Source organism: Eurypyga helias, unplaced genomic scaffold (genome assembly GCF_000690775.1).
Source record: "Eurypyga helias isolate BGI_N326 unplaced genomic scaffold, ASM69077v1 scaffold29118, whole genome shotgun sequence".
In the NCBI taxonomy this organism is placed as follows: Eukaryota; Metazoa; Chordata; class Aves; order Eurypygiformes; family Eurypygidae; genus Eurypyga; species Eurypyga helias.
The window spans coordinates 7,114-23,920 of record NW_010265488.1 but is presented as its reverse complement, the minus strand read 5'-3'; the positions used below and the strand labels follow the sequence as shown (position 1 = coordinate 23,920).

Below are 16,807 nucleotides of genomic sequence, written 5' to 3'. Positions count from 1 at the left end.
GTCAGAGCATGGATGATCAGTATCATACGGAGCACACAGGGCAGGAAGTCCCACCGTTGTGTCAACAACATAAAGATCCAAGACCTTAACGTGCTGACCAGCCACTACAACATCCCTATAACCGATACTTATCACACAATCTGTTTTAACACACAGTAATCAGACCTGTTCTTAACTCAACCCTTCGAGTCCCACATTGGGCGCCAAAAAGGACTGTCGCAGTTTAACTCCGGCTAGCAAAATACCACAAAGCTGCTTACAAAATACCACAAAACAGAGGGGGAGAATTGGAGGAAAAAGAAAGGAAGCTCGTAAAATTGAGATAATAACTATTTACTAATTGAATCTAAATTAATATATGCAAATACTACTAATAAAAAATAATGAAAAAAATAGAAAATAAAACCTGTGGTACAGTCTTACCAGCAACTGACCAGTGCACAACCAGGTGCTGAGTAGTGACAGTCAGAGCCAGAGATCCCGAGGGCTGGAGCCCGAGAGCTGTCGCAGTAGATTCCGGGTGAACCCTGTCCGCAATAGCACGAACGGGAGAACTAAACCAACCCACCAACTCCCTCACGAACAAGCCAGCACGGGAGTTAGCAAAGCAGCTAACGCAGGAGTCAGGGAGAGTGTCCGCAAGTGTACAGGAGCGAACGAGCAAGAGAGTAAGGGCTCCCAGACCCCTTCCACAGCTGTGCCCCGAGCATGACGTACTATGGAATGAAATACTCCCTTGGTCAGTTGGGGTCAGGTGCCTGAGCTGTGTGTCCCCTACACTGCCTGTAGTGAGACAGCGAGAGCTGGGAATGCAGCTGCAGGGTCAGAAGCAGAGAAAGACCTTGAATCTGGTGCAGGCATTGCCCAGCACCAGCTGAGACCTGATCAGTGCTGCTCTCTGCAGCCAGGAACAGCTTCCTAGCAGCCACAGTAAAGAGAGTTAACTCTTTCCTGACTAAACCCTGCACAATGCTAACATGGATCAGCAGTTTGCTTGCTGCATTGTTCTTTTGCAGCTGGAACATGACTTTCTTATGGGGAAGGAAAGGGAATTCTTTCCACACTTACATACTCAGACTGGGTAGTGTTTAGAATTGTGCCTGAGCAAGCAGTAGTAGTGATGCTTTTTTTGACCTAGCATTAGAAGTGGTTTAGCTGTTACTAGCAGAGGAGGAAAACGTGAATTTCTTTTTGTAAGTTAACCAAGAGCAATTTTGTCCTCTCTAATTTTGTCAGTGCCAGTTCAGGGGAAATGAGTGACACAGGCTGATATTAGCATCATTTGGATTTCTTAATTTATGAAAGGCACAAGTGTAACTTTTCCTGCAAATAAATGGCCTCTACTGGAGTTTAAATTTTCATGTTTGAGTTGTGTTAAGTCACTCCCAGAATGGAAGCAGGTCTGGTAATGTTCTCAGCAAAATAAAGTACTTATGATGCAGGTGAAGTGAGGAATTTTCTCTTGCTATTGCTGATATGCAGTTCATAGAATCCTGACTTTGGGACTTCTCAGGCCTGTCAAAATACAGGTATTTGTCATGGTTTCTCTTGTGAGTTTATGAACTTTCCTGCTGGTAGATTGATGTATGTAAAAGTACTGACTATCACTCCTCTCCTGTAGGTGAGTGTAAATGTGTGTCTTGTTTCAGTTCCTAGTTTATTTTCCTCTGTAGATGTGTACTGTTACAGCTTTCCAAATTATAATACAGGTTATTGAAGCATGAAAACATTTGGTTCACTTTCTCTGTCTTGCTTTAGGGCTTAAATTTATAGTTCAGATGAAATTCTTTGAAGTTAGTGTATCCCTTAACAGCTTCAAATTACATTTTAGCAAAATTGTCTCCCCAGTCCAAAACTCTAAAGCGCTGTGTGTTCAGCCTCAGGTTAGACCTTACTCTTACCTGTTTGAGATGATACGTAGAAATGTTGTGCTGTAGGAAGTGACTGTTTGATTTGCTACCTTGACCTCAGCAGTTTGTTTGGACTTTAGAAAACATCCAATTTGCTGACTATTGAAGCACTTGGTTTGAAGGAGTCTCGGTACAGGAGCAGCTAGCTGAAAAGTGCTCCGCTGTCTTTTCAGTCATCCATGGCTTCCTGTTCTCTGGAGGTGACAAGACGTTAGGCAAATCATCTGCCCGTGGAAGTATATCACTTATGAGCAAAACTCAGAGCTGGCATCTCTTGTGAAGATCAGCAGTGTGTGAGGTGACCTATATCAGCTTTGTTCATGCAGACACTGCACCTGTACTGAACTCTGTTCTAGAAATGCTCTGTTCCTGGTTGTGTTACAGTCCTGTCAAGGCTGCTATTTAGGAATTTCATGTAGGCTAATATAATTTTGAGACTTCTTCGGATGAGTATTTTGCCTTTCCTCATGTTTCCAGCCCTGGATACATTGAAAACCAGTGTCTTTCAGAGCTGGGTATTGATCCCATTACTCATCAATGATATTGACACATACTTGGCTTCAGAGGTGGTCTTAGTGTGTTAGAACACTGTTGGTGTATCAAGGGCACTGAAGCCAAAATAAGTGATCTGAACTTTTCACAAAAAAGTTCCATCATCAAGTTTCAAGGAAGGGGTTATGGAACAAAAAAGAACAAACCAAAAAGCCCTCACCTGAGTAGGCTCTCTTGAAAGTAAGAGGCTTTTCAGGATGATTCAAACTATCCCCTTGTATATGGAGACACTCAGGAGTACCAAGGGCAAGATTTATCTAATTCTTATGGTTTGAGATCCATAAGATCTGGTGGTATCCATCCACCAGATCTTGGCAGAAAGAAATGTAATCTTATTCAAATCATAGCCATTAATGAAGTTGATCATAAGTATTTAGCCACCGGAAATACTACGTATTGTGTACTTCTTTATTTCCCATAAAATCTGATGTAAAGTGTTCTAGTAACATGGGATAACACTTTAGAAGACTACAGAGTTTGGTGCCTTGAACCTAGGCTCCGGAAGATGGGATTCTCAGAAAATGCGTTCAGTTAGTTGGTGAAATTTAACATCTAAAACGCCAACTGCAGGGCCTTTATGTCCAGTATGGTTTAACTTATGGAGTAAGGTCCCTGAGTTCTCCTCTTTCCTTCCACAGGGCAAGCAGGAGGACTTCAAGACGACAGTTCTGGAGGGTATGGAGACGGCCAAGCATCAGGTGAGGGTGGCGTTTGATGCTTGCCACTTAGTAGCAAGAGCCGCCAAGTTAGGGATTGATGCTTGCAAGTGCGCATGGGTATGGTTGTCCAGAATTTAGCCAGAGGTACAGGAGTTGTTCACCCACCTGCTAAAGAAGTGAAGGGTATTTTCAAATTTCAGTTGAGGTCTGTACCAACTGCGGAAAAGGACACTAACTTATGTTGAAATGCCTCAGGCCGATCTCTCATCCCTCCACTCCTCTCCATGTTCAGAGGAGTCCAAACATGCAAAAAGATTTCTTACCTAGCCAGATTTTATCACCTAGGATGACACAGAAATCCCTGAGCTTCAGCACAGTAGACCTTTTCCCTAATTTGCTGAAGAAATCAGTGTGGAGTACCTTTTTGCTCCACTGTTTTTGTGGGTTTTTTTTGTTTGGTGGCTTTTTTTTTTTAAAGGGTTTGCATTTGAACTGTGTGACAGTGGTTAGCCCAAGAGATTTATCTGTTGGGAAGATTCATAGTCTGCTTCAGTGGACTGGGTTGTGATTTGCATTTGCCATTTGACCTAAGTACTGATGCTAGCAGTATGCACTTACTGTTTAATTCACAGAATTGGTGTCTTTACTCTTAAGTACTCAGAGTGCTACTGAAAATCTACCTCCAGCTCTGCCACTTTTGCTCTCACTTGAGGATTATGGTTTTAAACAAAGAAGTTGAAGGCTCCAGAACATATTCTGTACTTCCAAGTTGCTCTTTTTGAAGCAAATGTGACTTCAGGATACTCATCTGAGAATTCATCCTTGCTGTTCCAAGAAAAGGAGCCTAGTTATGTTTTGGATCTTACCGATTGCACTGAATTTCTGACTATTATAGATTATGGGCTTAAGGATGCATTGCCTATTTCATTTTTAGGCAGGCATTTGGAAATTCTACATATTTTGCATTTTATATATATGCTGAGGGTATGCTTTAGCACCAAATAGCTTTCCTTCAGAATGGTTTTTTTTTTTGGTCTGCAGATGTTTCATTAAGTCTTTAAATGAGCAGCATCCCTCTGGATTTCTCCTGTGGGGAAAAAGATAATCAGAACTTCAGCACATTAGTTGCTGATGCTGAATGTCGGGAAGTGGCAAGTGTGTGTGCGAATGTGTGTGAAGAGGAGATGAGAATCTGGTCTAGGCAAAGCCAATCCTGCAGTCGTTAAGAGTTGCCAGCCGCAAAGACAGCATGTGTAGTTCTATCCTGGTACTCCCTTTAATATGTTGTTTTTCATGAAACACAGGAAGTAAGAGTGTGGGGTGGGGTAGATTTAATCAGCCTGAAAGTGATTTAACTCTGAACTCTGTAGTAGAAGTAAATTCAAGTAAATTCATTTAGTTCTTACAAGGTCTTCTGGTGTTTGGGCAAATAAAATGCTATCTTTGATAATAATAGGTAGGCTTTTTCTAAATTCTGATGTCAAACACTGTTGTGTATTGTGATTATTTGGTTTTACTTTTTTAATATCAGTGCTCATGCAGAGCTATTCTGCCATTTTAGTTGTAAGGTTTGAGTAGTGTCTTAAAAGATGTGTGACCTTAAAAAAACAACTGAACAAAACAAAAAAGCCAACAACAAAAAACAAACCACCACCTTTGAGTTCTTTCCAAGCTGTTAGGATTGCCAATTTCTCTGACTTCTCAGTTTAAAGAAATACATTGCAAAGCTTTTCAAGAAACTGGCAAGTTGCCTTAAATCCACATGTCAGAGTTTCCTGGTAGTTGATCACTGCATAATAGTCAGTGGTTTTTGGCAAATACCTGGAGAAAGCACACTCACTGTATCATAAGCCTGTAACAGGGAGTCAGGTTCAGCATTTCAAATCTTTAACTGGCCATTCTCTGAAAATTGTGCTGCTCAGCTTTTTGAGAACACTTGATGATCTAGAACTTAATTAGGATTTGTTAACATTAATAAAGTGTCAGAATTGGTAACTTTGGCTTGATTTACATGCATGGTTTTGCAGAGTTTCTGTGAATTCTGTAGCATATGCATTCATAGGTAGATGTCTGCACAGTTGGTTCAGTGTTGGACTGAAGGATAACGGAAGGGCTGGGGGATGTTTATTACTGAAGAAGCTGAAATTCTAGCAGAGCTATGAGTTTCTGTTTCATAGCTGAACATTAGTCACACATAGTGTGAAGAATCGTTGTGGGTGTGTGAACTTTTCCTATTGTTCATTTTTCTTTCTTGCAGTGTTCTGTAGCCTCTGTTACTAATTTCCTCTTGTAAACAGTTATAGAAAGTTTTATTTACTTTGTGTCATCATGTAGTTAGCTCTTCTGATCCTTGCTTGTGAATGACTTTTGTTAGCTTCACAACTGTTTACTTGCTTAAATTTTTTTCTTCACCTTTGGGATGGAAAAATGTGCGGAAATTAAAGGTGTGTGTGGTTGCACCAGAACTGGAAGAAGAGAGTTCCTCTCACCAGTACAGTGACATGTGTACATAAAAGTCATACTAAACTTGTCTTAATGTAATGCACTGCAAGCTTATTTTTCCTTTAGTATTTATTAAAATCTTTTGAACAATTCCAGTTTCAGCAAATTATCTTAATCTTACTGCATTACTTAAGGGTTTTTTCCCCCCTTGGGATGTATTGGCTGTTACGTTTCCAGATGAATGTCCTCTCCTCTGTCTGTTGTGATCTTAAGTCGCCTCCTAGGACATGCAAGATTTACATTGTTCTTGATGTATATCGCATCTCAGTATTGTGTTTTGCTTGCTATGTCTGAAAGTTTCACTTTCTGCGCTCGTGCTGTAGCACTTCGTGCAGCTGTGTCTTGGTTTATTACTTTATATATAGTAAAACATTCAAATGAGATTGAGAAATGTAGGGTACATAACTGTATTATGACTTCATTGCCAGTGAAGCATTTAGAAGGAAAAGTCAGATATCTGTAGTTGTTGACTGTGGGCAGCAGAGGGGACACAGGAAAAGCATAAGTAGGGTTGTATTTCATTGCCCTGCCTCTTGCGAATATATGAAATTGCAGAAGGAGAGATTCAGGTGGATTACTCTAGCTTAAAGAGTTCAGTGCAAATGAACCCTTGAAAAAGTATGTGAGAGGGGACTGTAGGCATTGTGCTTGTATCTTACAGATCTTTTGGCTTTGAACAGGTTCCAAAATGTTTTTTTCATATTCTGGTAGAAACTGGAAAACACACAAATGAATTTAAAGCAGTTATGTTTTATTGATATTATTGCTATTATACATATGTTATATGTAACATATATCATAGTATATATTACCTTGATATGTGCCCCTGCCCCCCTTATTTTTCAGGTGGTTTATTTTTGTTTCCCCACTCCACCCTGTAGTATAGCTTTTTCATTAACCCTAGATTATACCTGTAATTCAAAGAACTGCTGACTTGGGAACCTGCATGTCTTGCAGAAATAAATAAAAGGACTAGATGAAAGCATGACATGAAATTGGCCACTGTATCACCTCAAGGCTAGATGCACTGCCTAGGAATGGTAGTGTAAGAATACTTACTTAGCAGTTTGTTTTGCAGTGCCTGTAGACAACTTGTCTTTTTATTGTAGGTGTGGAGGGTGCAGCTTTCCAGAGTAGACTTCCACATGACCGTATGACATCTCAAGAAGCTGCCTGCTTCCCTGATATAATCAGTGGGCCACAGCAGACTCAGAAGGTGTTTCTGTACATCAGGAACCGCACCGTAAGTTTGTGAAAGTATTGATGAAAAAAGGGTAGGATATTTGTGTACCTTGCAAAGACTATTTGGCAGTTACCATGTTTTTTGGTTTTTTTTTGTTTGTTTGATTTTTTGTTTGTTTGTTTGTTTTTGAGATGATGGAGTTAAATTTCTGGCATCCTGTCTCGTTCTGCGTTGCTACAAAAGCTGTTACCCAGTTCTTGATTGAGGCAGTGCTGTGAGGCAGCATAAGGAATTTGGAGTATATTCAGAATATCCAAAACATCGTCATAACAACCATCAAAACTACACGATTCAGTTAATACAACTTTTAAGAAGTAAACAAACAGAAAGCTAGTGCAAATGTTCTATTACTTAATCTCATCTTAAAGAAGTCTCGGTAGAACCCCTAAGTAGTGTTTCGTCAAATGTGTTGTTGCTTAGAATAACGCAAACCTCTCAGCTTTTATTTTTTTACTTTGCTTGGAATTCGGTTGCTGTAATACATAGACATCAAGCCAGTTACATGTCTTATTCTCAAAACAGAATAGTTACTGTGACAGCTTTAATTTCATAAAAGAAATTGTAACATGGAAGAAATAAAACTCTGCTTCTAAATGTTTGTAGCCTTTGTGCCCAATTCAGAACTTCCATGCAACTTGAATATTTCCTCTTCTTTCTAAATTTTAAATAATTCACTGGAGACTTCATTAAACTTAGGTAAAAGCTTGCCTGAAGTTTAAACCTTAATAGAACTTAACAGTAGTATTGTGTTTTGTAGATGATGCTTTTAAATTGTAACAATGCTTTTAGGTTCTGCAGCACACAAACAGGACTCAGGGCTTTCTGCTGTACTTAGAAGAGAGTGTTTTAAGAAACTTAAGTCATGCTAAAAAAATTAACAGTTAGAAAGCAATAAATATTTTCATATTAAGAATAAATACTTTTAAAATTGCTTTGTTACCCTAGTTAAGAAACAAAACACTTTATGCACCATTTATTTTCTTTTTCACAGCACCCACCCAATGCTTAAAAACATGAAGAAGTTATTAGAAGTTTATGCATGGTGGACATCTTCATGCTATGAGCATGACTTTTGGTATTTCTGTGAAATCTCCCACTAATTAACTTAAGTTGTAACTTTTGGGAAGTCATGAGACACGTAAAAACAGAACAATGCAAGCCAAAAAGTTTGAAAAACAGTTTGCTCAATGTGTAGTGAGTAATCCTGTTACAGACAGCTTTGAAGCAAAAAGCCTTCTACTGAAACTAATAGATTACGGATTTAAAGGAATGCTTGGAAGGTGTATTTGCAGGGCTGCACTAGAAAAACTGAATTATTGGATTTTAGACCCTATTTGCTATGGAGGAACTCAGAAAAGTTCCTAAGCAGGAATCCCTTTCTGAGGAAGACTTGTGAACAAAGGAGATCCACTTCATGTGATCTTCTACATGTCCCCCCCCCCCCCCCCATCCCACAACAACACAAACCGATCAATGAAAACTCACAAAAAAAGCCAAACCAACAAACCACAGAACAGTAAGAACTCCTGCTCAGTAACTGCTGGTTAAAGCAGATCATGAAATCTTACGAATTATCTGTTGGGGCAGTGCAGGACAGTTGTGGTTTGAAGCTTTTAAAATATTCTAAGGTCTGTTCTGTGTATTTGTGGAGGGTCTGAAAATCAGAGTTTGTAAAGAAATGGTCATTTGCTGCACATACTAAGTTACTTTAGGTAGAAAAATGAGGACTGCAAAAACAACCAAAGATTGAAGACTCTTATGAGTAACTGGGTGATAACATACTAGATAAAATTAATTTTAAATAAAAATAAACTAATATGAATAATGGAATTAATTGTATACAGAGATTTATATTATAAAAATACAGTTTACGGGCTTTGCATTTTTTCAGCTGAGAATGGAATCTTAGCGTTGTGTTAGATAGTAATACAAAATGTTTAGTTCCCCACTCTGAAATGACCAGAAAGAACATTATTAAAAGTTGCTTGGAAAACAAGGAGGAGAAAGTACTATGCTGAAAACGAAACTTGCCTCAAATGGCCTCCCAAATTATATGGAAATTCTTTCTTAATACTTCCTATTCATTATGCTTGTAAAACTTCCACTTCAATTTGGTATCTGTGAGGACCTGTGAAGTTCAGTAGTGCAGTTGTAGAGAAATACCCCAATAAATTACTAATTCTGGAATGTAAAGTGGTGTGGAGATGGTATGTATGTCGTAGATCTAGGCATTGAGCAGTAAAATGCTGTTTATTGACTATTGACATCCAAGTTGTGAAGTAGGAGTTCTGTTGCAAAGCAGTTGTCATTTTATTATTCTGTGCTTTTTTCCTAGCGTGAAGTGACATAATTAATATTTCACAGGCAGCTATTCCTGCTTGATGTTTGAATTGTCCTCTAAATGTTCTTTCTTGTATATACCTGGCCAGTCTAGTCCATGGTAGTTTCTTATATCAGTGGAGATGGATTCGATTATTAAAGGTCTGAGATAAATAAATTTCATAAGACGACAAGGACTTCTGTAGCTTTTACAGAAATCATGTGAAATTTGATGCCAAAAAGTCAGATGTTGGCTGATGTTGCTTGCCCAATTAAAATATCACACACCACGCTTGCCATGCAGGTGGAAGGAAGGTTGTACATAAAGCCTTCTGGTGCTTCCATTGTATAGCTTTCATTCTTTCAGTGTTATGTTTTCTTGAATGTGTGATTAGGAGATTGTTATCTTTATGCATTTGTACTTACTTGAAATGATGTAGGAAGGTAAAATAAACTGTATTGCATTTTAAAGAACACTAGAGGGCAAAACACACACACAATGGAAAACACCTCTTTGCATTGCATAATATAATGTGTCTTATTTTGTGTTTAAATACAGCTTCAGCTCTGGTTGGATAACCCAAAGATTCAGTTGACATTTGAGGCAACTATCCAACAACTAGAAGCGCCTTATAATAGTAAGTAAAATCTTTCACTGCCAAAACCATATGTATCATTGATATTCTTTTTTCAGTTTTGGTTGGGGAAAACCTGCTCAGAATCAAGGGAGGACTTCGGATGAGTCCTTTTGTTTGTGGAGCTCCATGAGTGTGGGTGTACAGAATGGGATATTGCAGTATGGTCATGTTTCAGATTTGTTAGACTTCATTTGGCTTGTAAAGAAACAGATCCCTAGCAGAATTCAAGAAAGCTGGTAAAACAAAAAGTTGTTACAGAGGTTTCCCACAGGCATCTTTTAAAGTTTGCTACAAGTTCGTGGTGGTTTGCAGCTGTGAAATTTTCTTAATCATAAGGTTTTTGTGAGGCATTAAAGAGTTGCATAAGACTTGGACAGAGTGGATGTGATGAAAGAAGGGAGTAAAAGAGCAAGGAGTTACTGCTTGTGAATGTAGGCCATTCCACCCTTCTCCAGAAAGATCCCAGTAAACTGAAAAAAGGTGGAGGGGAGCTATGAAGAAAGAGTAATTAAAGAAGAAAATAATAGTGAAACAAACACTAATACACTGTCAGGTATTGCAAAATAATGAATTATTGTCTTCATACAAATGAAAATTCAGTGCTTCAGTAAGAAGTTGGCTTAAAATGGCATTACAGATCCGTGTAAAGATCTCCGCAGTCAGTTTCACACAGAGTCACAGAGTGGTGGGAGTTGGAAGGGAGCTCTAGAGATCATCCAGTCCAACCCCCACTGCCAGAGTAGGATCACCTAGAGTAGGTCACAAGATGTTCAGACAAGAGGTTCTTCTGCACTAAATAAGTAAAAGCACTTAATGTCCTGTACAGCTTTTCAGACTGCAGTATAGCATGGAAACAAGCCTGTGATTTTCAGAAATCCAACCTCAGCCATCTTCAGGATGCTGGATTCTTCAGCAGGCCATGTGGGGATGCAGAAAGGGATGTGTTAAGTGTGACTTTGCTGGGTTGCTGCTGTGACACATTTGCTTGTGAATGTTTTCAATACCTACATGCCTCTGAACATACAGGGTAATTTTAAAACTTTACAATATTTTAGGTGATACAGTGCTCGTTCATAGAGTACACAGCTATCTGGAGAGGCATGGTCTCATCAACTTTGGTATCTACAAAAGAGTGAAGCCCCTTCCAAGTAAGAAACTTAGAAATTGTTTTTAATGGAGTTTTGTTTTATTGTTCTGTGATTTGTTAGAACAAATTTTTGACTGATTCTTTTCGGATTGCAGTGCTGATAAGACTAAAAATGGCTGGAAGGCCATCAAGCTATAGATGTTTGTGGTTTTTATTTTGGCATGGAGAAGCCATGTCTTTAATAAATCACTTTGAGAGTGGGAAAATGTTTACAAATCTTGTGTAGATAATATGGTTGCTGTTACTGTTTAATGTGTTATCCTTGTTCCTCATTTGAATAACAAGACAGAAACACAATATTGTACTTACATTTGTTATATACCTATATGATGCTTGAATTTTACAACTGCTGAGCTTTTCTGTCCTTTCTAGGTTTTATTCTTCTGGGGCAGAAAGAAATAGAACTGTGATACTTTGTCCCACTGTAATTATAAAGATTAGTTTCTTTAAATAGTTGTCCTTCAGAAGTGTTTTTCCTCCTGTTCTCTGCCTTGTCACAGATGCACTAATGGTGTATTTTTCTTGTACCTGTCTCATTAAGAAAAATCATTTTACTGTTTTATTGTTACTATATTATATACATAATTCCTTCAATTTTCTTTTTTGTGGCTATTTGTTTTGTTAAACAGTTTGTTCTGTCAGAACTACCAATGAGAAGGAAGCTTCTTTATATTCTTGATGTCTCTTAAATGCAACCATGGCCACTTACAGTGCACATATAGGGTCTGTAGCTTATTTTTCCATTTCTTTAGCCAAGAAGACCGGAAAGGTGATCATTATTGGTTCTGGCGTCTCTGGGTTGGCAGCAGCTCGGCAGTTGCAGAGTTTCGGGATGGATGTCACAGTTCTGGAAGCCAGGGTATGAATTTCTGCGCTATTTTACTTCTATACGGACACTTAACCAGCAACCACATTCAGTACTAGCATAAGGCTAAGTAGTGTCCCAGCAGCATGCCTGAGATGGGTAAGCTTGTGTGTAGTTACGCACAGCTGGGATGTATTGCTGAGTACTAAACCTGTCTCATTAGGAAACAAGTGTATCTGTTCTCACTGGCAGTTGGCTAATGCTTTCTCAGGGATGGGCTGCATAATCACGTCCTAGTGTCATATGCTTACACCAGTAATAGGCTGGAATCATCTTCCTTTCATCATCAGGAACTGGGTTTTTACTTGACAGCAGCATGCAAGTCTGTGCTTCAAGAATCATAGTTTAGAATTGTTGTACAGCATCAGGCAGGACTTTTTTCCTTGTACATTTTAAGTCTACATTAATTCTTTCTTTATTACTGTGTGCTTAACACAGGCTTTAGAGAGCTACAGTGTGTGGTGCGTGAGCTAGCTGATTGTTCTTACAGTAGTAAGGTATTCTTTTATACCTACCCTAAGAAGGATATTTTTTTTTTCAAGTTCAAGGGTTTTTTTCATATAATGTAATAAGTTGAGAACAGCTTGATAGTCACTTAAAATACATAAATCTTTTGACCAATTAAATTGCAATTTATCTTATGCTTTTTGCAAGTTTTGGTGGTTGTGGTGTTTTTTTGGGGGTTGGGGGGTTGGTTTGTTTGTTTTTTAAGCTGGAAGAAAGATCTGTGCTGTAACCTGGGTGTTGTTCTACACATATTTTTAATAACCAGTATGTACATCTGTCAAGAGGGTATTCTAAAATAAAGCACAGTATTTTTCAGTCGTTTTATCTAGACTGCTGCATCACTTCTTGAGTAGCCCAGAGGGGGTGGGGGATGTTTTATTTAATTTTTATGGCTGTCTGGTGTTTTCTCACATCCTGATTTCAGTGATTCAGATGGTAGTTTCTCTGTGTCCATTCATTTTCTGTAACTTAGATTTTTAGTTTACATGCTTCTGAATTCCTGCTTTAATTACTAAAAATCAAACGTTACATTTTTATATGAATTGGTAGCTATTTGGGATCTTTGCCTAATTGTAATTGATGTTTCTCTCCGATATCATCCTGCTAGATGGACTGAGAATGAGGAAAGGCAGCTTTTTTTTTCCTTATTAAGTTTAAAGTGGTGGGAAAGTAAGTGTCATTCTTAAGTAAGTAGTATGTGTCAGGAATCAAAATTTTTTTCCCAGCTTCTGAAACGGGCTGTTGATTTGTGGCTATCTTCTTAATTGATAGTTGGCTCTTCTGCAGAGATTAGATAGGAATAGTTGGCAGAAGAATCAAATAATTGATTTTTGAAACCCTAAAATTTAGCTTTCTCAAGCACAGCTGAATCATTTCCTATATAGCTATTGAATTTTGTGGTAGAAAGTGGGAGGAGGAGATATAGTGCATAACTTCATCTGTCCATGGACAATAACGGGTTGATTTTAGAATCACAATAGATCCTACTGTAGGTATAGTTCAATCTCCAAATCATTTTAAGCACTTTTTTCTTTCCCTTTTTTTTTTTTTTTCCAATGCAGCTCAAACATTTTGTTCCTTAACTTAGGCAAATTAACTGAGATTAGGTGTTCATTTGCAGAGGTTCTTGGGAAAGTGTACATTCTACTTATTGAACCTTTGGATAAGAGTATGCTTATACCATGTTTTGTTTCAGTGTTGATATTTAAGTAACATGTATTGGCAAATGTTACCAGAGGTTTAACATACTGTGCTTTTAAAGGACCGAGTAGGAGGAAGAGTTGCTACCTTTCGCAAAGGGAACTATGTTGCTGATCTAGGAGCGATGGTCGTAACAGGACTTGGTGAGTTTTTCAAAATGAAAAGGAGCGAGGAGGAAAACTGTGGGACAGGCTATTACAAATCTGAAGCCTTACGCCATTTCCTTTCCATGACCAAAATAAATGTGTACTTTTAACTATTAAAAAGCAGATGTTCCCCTTCAGCCACTGGTAGCTATCATTTTTCATCAGTGAATGGAATTCTTACCTCTTTCCTTTGTATGCTGTCCTTCTGTGTGTATGTTCCTTTGCCCAGTTCCTTTAAGGAGGTATCTGCACTGGGTTCACTGCACTTGCTGTCTTTCTTAAGCTGCTCACGCAGCTGCCAGTGGCCTCTGAGCTTAGGTCCCTGGACTGAATTTCTTTGTAATTCTCTTTAAGTTGTTCCCTTGGATCTTCCACAGTATAAGGAAAGTGTGAATGTAGTGAGGGGAATAGATGAGTAGCTAAGAGCAAAGTAGGTAGGAACAACTAAATAGCAAAGTTGTAAGATGGGAAAGATCCCAAAGAGATGGAATATGTTATTTGAATTTACATGGGGGAAAAGAATGGAGGAGGGGGAATGATGAGCAGAGCCATTCTAGAGAGGAAGCCCTTCTTAAAGTCAGAATTTAAACCCCAAAACTTCTTTCTCTAAATGATTTCAAAAAGTTGTAAAAATAATGGCAAACAAGCCATATTTTTTTTCTTTTTAATGCTGTTTGATGGGATGGCCTCAGTTATTGATACTGGTTGCTCCACTAAGAAGATGGGCAGGTGTTTAGTGTGCAATACTCTTCAATAATACGGTGGAATGATAAGATATTATAAAATTTGTAATAAAACCCAACTGAGTTTTACTCACTGACAAAACTTGGTGTCTGTCTTGTGGTTAATCTCTATTAAATTACATACAGAAACTGTTTCCCGACAGTGAGGATTGAAGTTGCACAGCTCTGATAAAACAGATTTAACTAAGATTGCCTAGTGAAAGACTGTAATATTTTTATATTTAATTCATCATGGGTGTTTCCTTTGCAAAAGAATCTACCCTTTGCTTCTAATGAGCCAACATATCTATACAGAAAGAAAGATTCCTGTAGTGAAAGAGATGGTTTGAAAGGTGTCCTTCATATTTCTGAATCTGGAAGAGATGTGGGGAGCGAAGAAGAATGGAGGGGTTGAGCTTGTGGTTCAGGAAGGTGAAAGACTGAAGTTATGGGATGTTTTCTGGGTTTTTTTAGTAAACTGTGGAAGAACTAAAATTTTTAGTAGGTTGTTAAACTTGAAAGATGAACTTATTTACGCCTACTTCAAAACTGTTCGGCTTGTTCAGTCACCTCTAAATACAGGAAGGTATTAGGGTGGCTGAACTTCCCCCTCTATTTTGAGCTAAGGCTCTGGATTTGATTGGATTGCAGAATCAGACAACACTGGGAAGCTAGATCTGGAAAACTTTTCCCCAAGCTAATTTTGTGGAGGACCCCCACATTGCCTCTCCTCTATGTCATTTCCTATTTGCATCCGTTCTTTTCTTTTCCTCTGCTATACTTGGGGAGAGTTTGATGTTTAGTGATTCTGGATGCTTAAAGCTGATGCATTCTGCCTTTCTCATGTTTCTGTGTGGAATCTCTTAGATCATTTTCTAATATGTTTCGTCATACATCTTCCAGGTACAGTTGGTGTACTCCAGCTTGTTGGAGTTCCACTAGGTTTTTAGAGACTGAATTTTTTGAGTTCTATCTCCATGTCATCACACTTTCAAAAGCTTCTGAAGTTTCTGAGAAGCTGTAGGTGCTTTCCTTGGCTTTTCAAACACTCTGCTTGCAAATGTTTTCAAAATGCATTTATAGCTATAAACTCTAAATCGTACTGAGTTTGCTGCTACACTGGGACTCTGCTTATATAATCAGCTCTTTTTACATACTGTCCTTTAAATTTTGGTTGGCAGATTTTTTCTATGACCTTGTTGCAAGAATTTCCGTGAAGAGTAGACCTTTGGCAGTGTTATACTGCTGGTCAGTGCATTACTGGAATGCGTTGTGCACTGGAGTTTGTTTTTTAATCTCTGCAATATTGCTAACTGTGGAATTTGTATTTAATTGCAGACAAACTTTGCAGGAGTAATCTGATAACTATACAAAATGTTTTCCAGGAGGAAATCCAATGGCTGTGGTCAGCAAACAAGTGAATATGGAATTGGCTAAGATAAAACAAAAATGCCCACTTTATGAAGCAAATGGACAAGCTGTAAGTCTGATACTGTTTCCATGAACCTTTAAAAACAAAGAGTGTCTCGAATGTATTTGTTACCAGGCTACTGGGCTAGCAGGAGATAGCTTAGAGGACAAGAGAGTAATGAAAGTGTGTGTCCATTTTTAGGCAATGTAGCATTTCTGCACCTATTATTCTAAAACACGTTCTTTCCACGTGATTTTTAACTTCGATTTCAGAAGTTTTGTGGAAGCTAAGGTCCAGTTTGTTCTTCCCAAATTCATTACTGTTTTTCCTTAGACAGTTGTCTGTTTCACTCTTCTTCTGAAACAATTGTCTGCTGTGCTGGCACTCTAGCTTTTGTTGTTGCTGCTACTCCCTTCCATGAAATAAACTCATTCTGGCTGTTCTACTTACTTGATGCTTTTTAAACAATTGACTAATCAATGGCACCTGGTTGAATGCATCCACTAGATCAGCAATAATATTATAGAATTGGGATTAACAAACTTAATTATCTTATAATCTTAGTATTATTTGGCTTGGAAGGAACCTTCAAGACCGTCTAGTTCTGCCTCCTGCCATTTCCTTTAAAAAAGGAAAAAAAGAGGACTTGGGGAACTACAGGGGAGTCAGTTGCACCTCTGTGCCTGGCAAGATCATGGAGCAGGTCCTCCTGGAAACCATGCTAAGGCACATGGAGAATGAGGAGGTGATTGGTGACAGCCAGCATGGCTTCACCAAGGGTAGATCGTGCCTGATGAATATGCTGACCTTCTACGATGGGGTCACGACCTTGGTGGACAGAGGACAGGCAACTAATGTCATTTACCTGGACTTGTGCAAAGCCTTCGATACCTTCCCACATGATATCCTTGTCTAAAAACTGGAGAGACATAGATCTGATGGATGGACCGCTCAATGGATAAAGAACTGGCTGGATGGTCTCACTC

At 38.6% G+C, this 16,807-nt stretch overlaps 1 protein-coding gene across 1 annotated transcript in view; it reads left to right on the top strand.

Annotated features, from left to right (window-relative positions):
• Positions 1-540: 540 nt before the first annotated feature.
• KDM1A (lysine (K)-specific demethylase 1A) overlaps positions 541-16,807 on the top strand; it is a gene marked incomplete at both ends in the record, with an annotated part of 22,958 nt that continues 6,691 nt past the window's right edge. Inside the window, 8 exons of the mRNA XM_010156767.1 lie at positions 541-668; positions 3,101-3,160; positions 6,733-6,866; positions 9,745-9,823; positions 10,879-10,971; positions 11,723-11,829; positions 13,604-13,685; positions 15,796-15,890. Of these exons, the coding sequence (XP_010155069.1) occupies positions 541-668; positions 3,101-3,160; positions 6,733-6,866; positions 9,745-9,823; positions 10,879-10,971; positions 11,723-11,829; positions 13,604-13,685; positions 15,796-15,890 (778 nt within the window). The remainder of the gene's footprint in view (positions 669-3,100; positions 3,161-6,732; positions 6,867-9,744; positions 9,824-10,878; positions 10,972-11,722; positions 11,830-13,603; positions 13,686-15,795; positions 15,891-16,807) is intronic.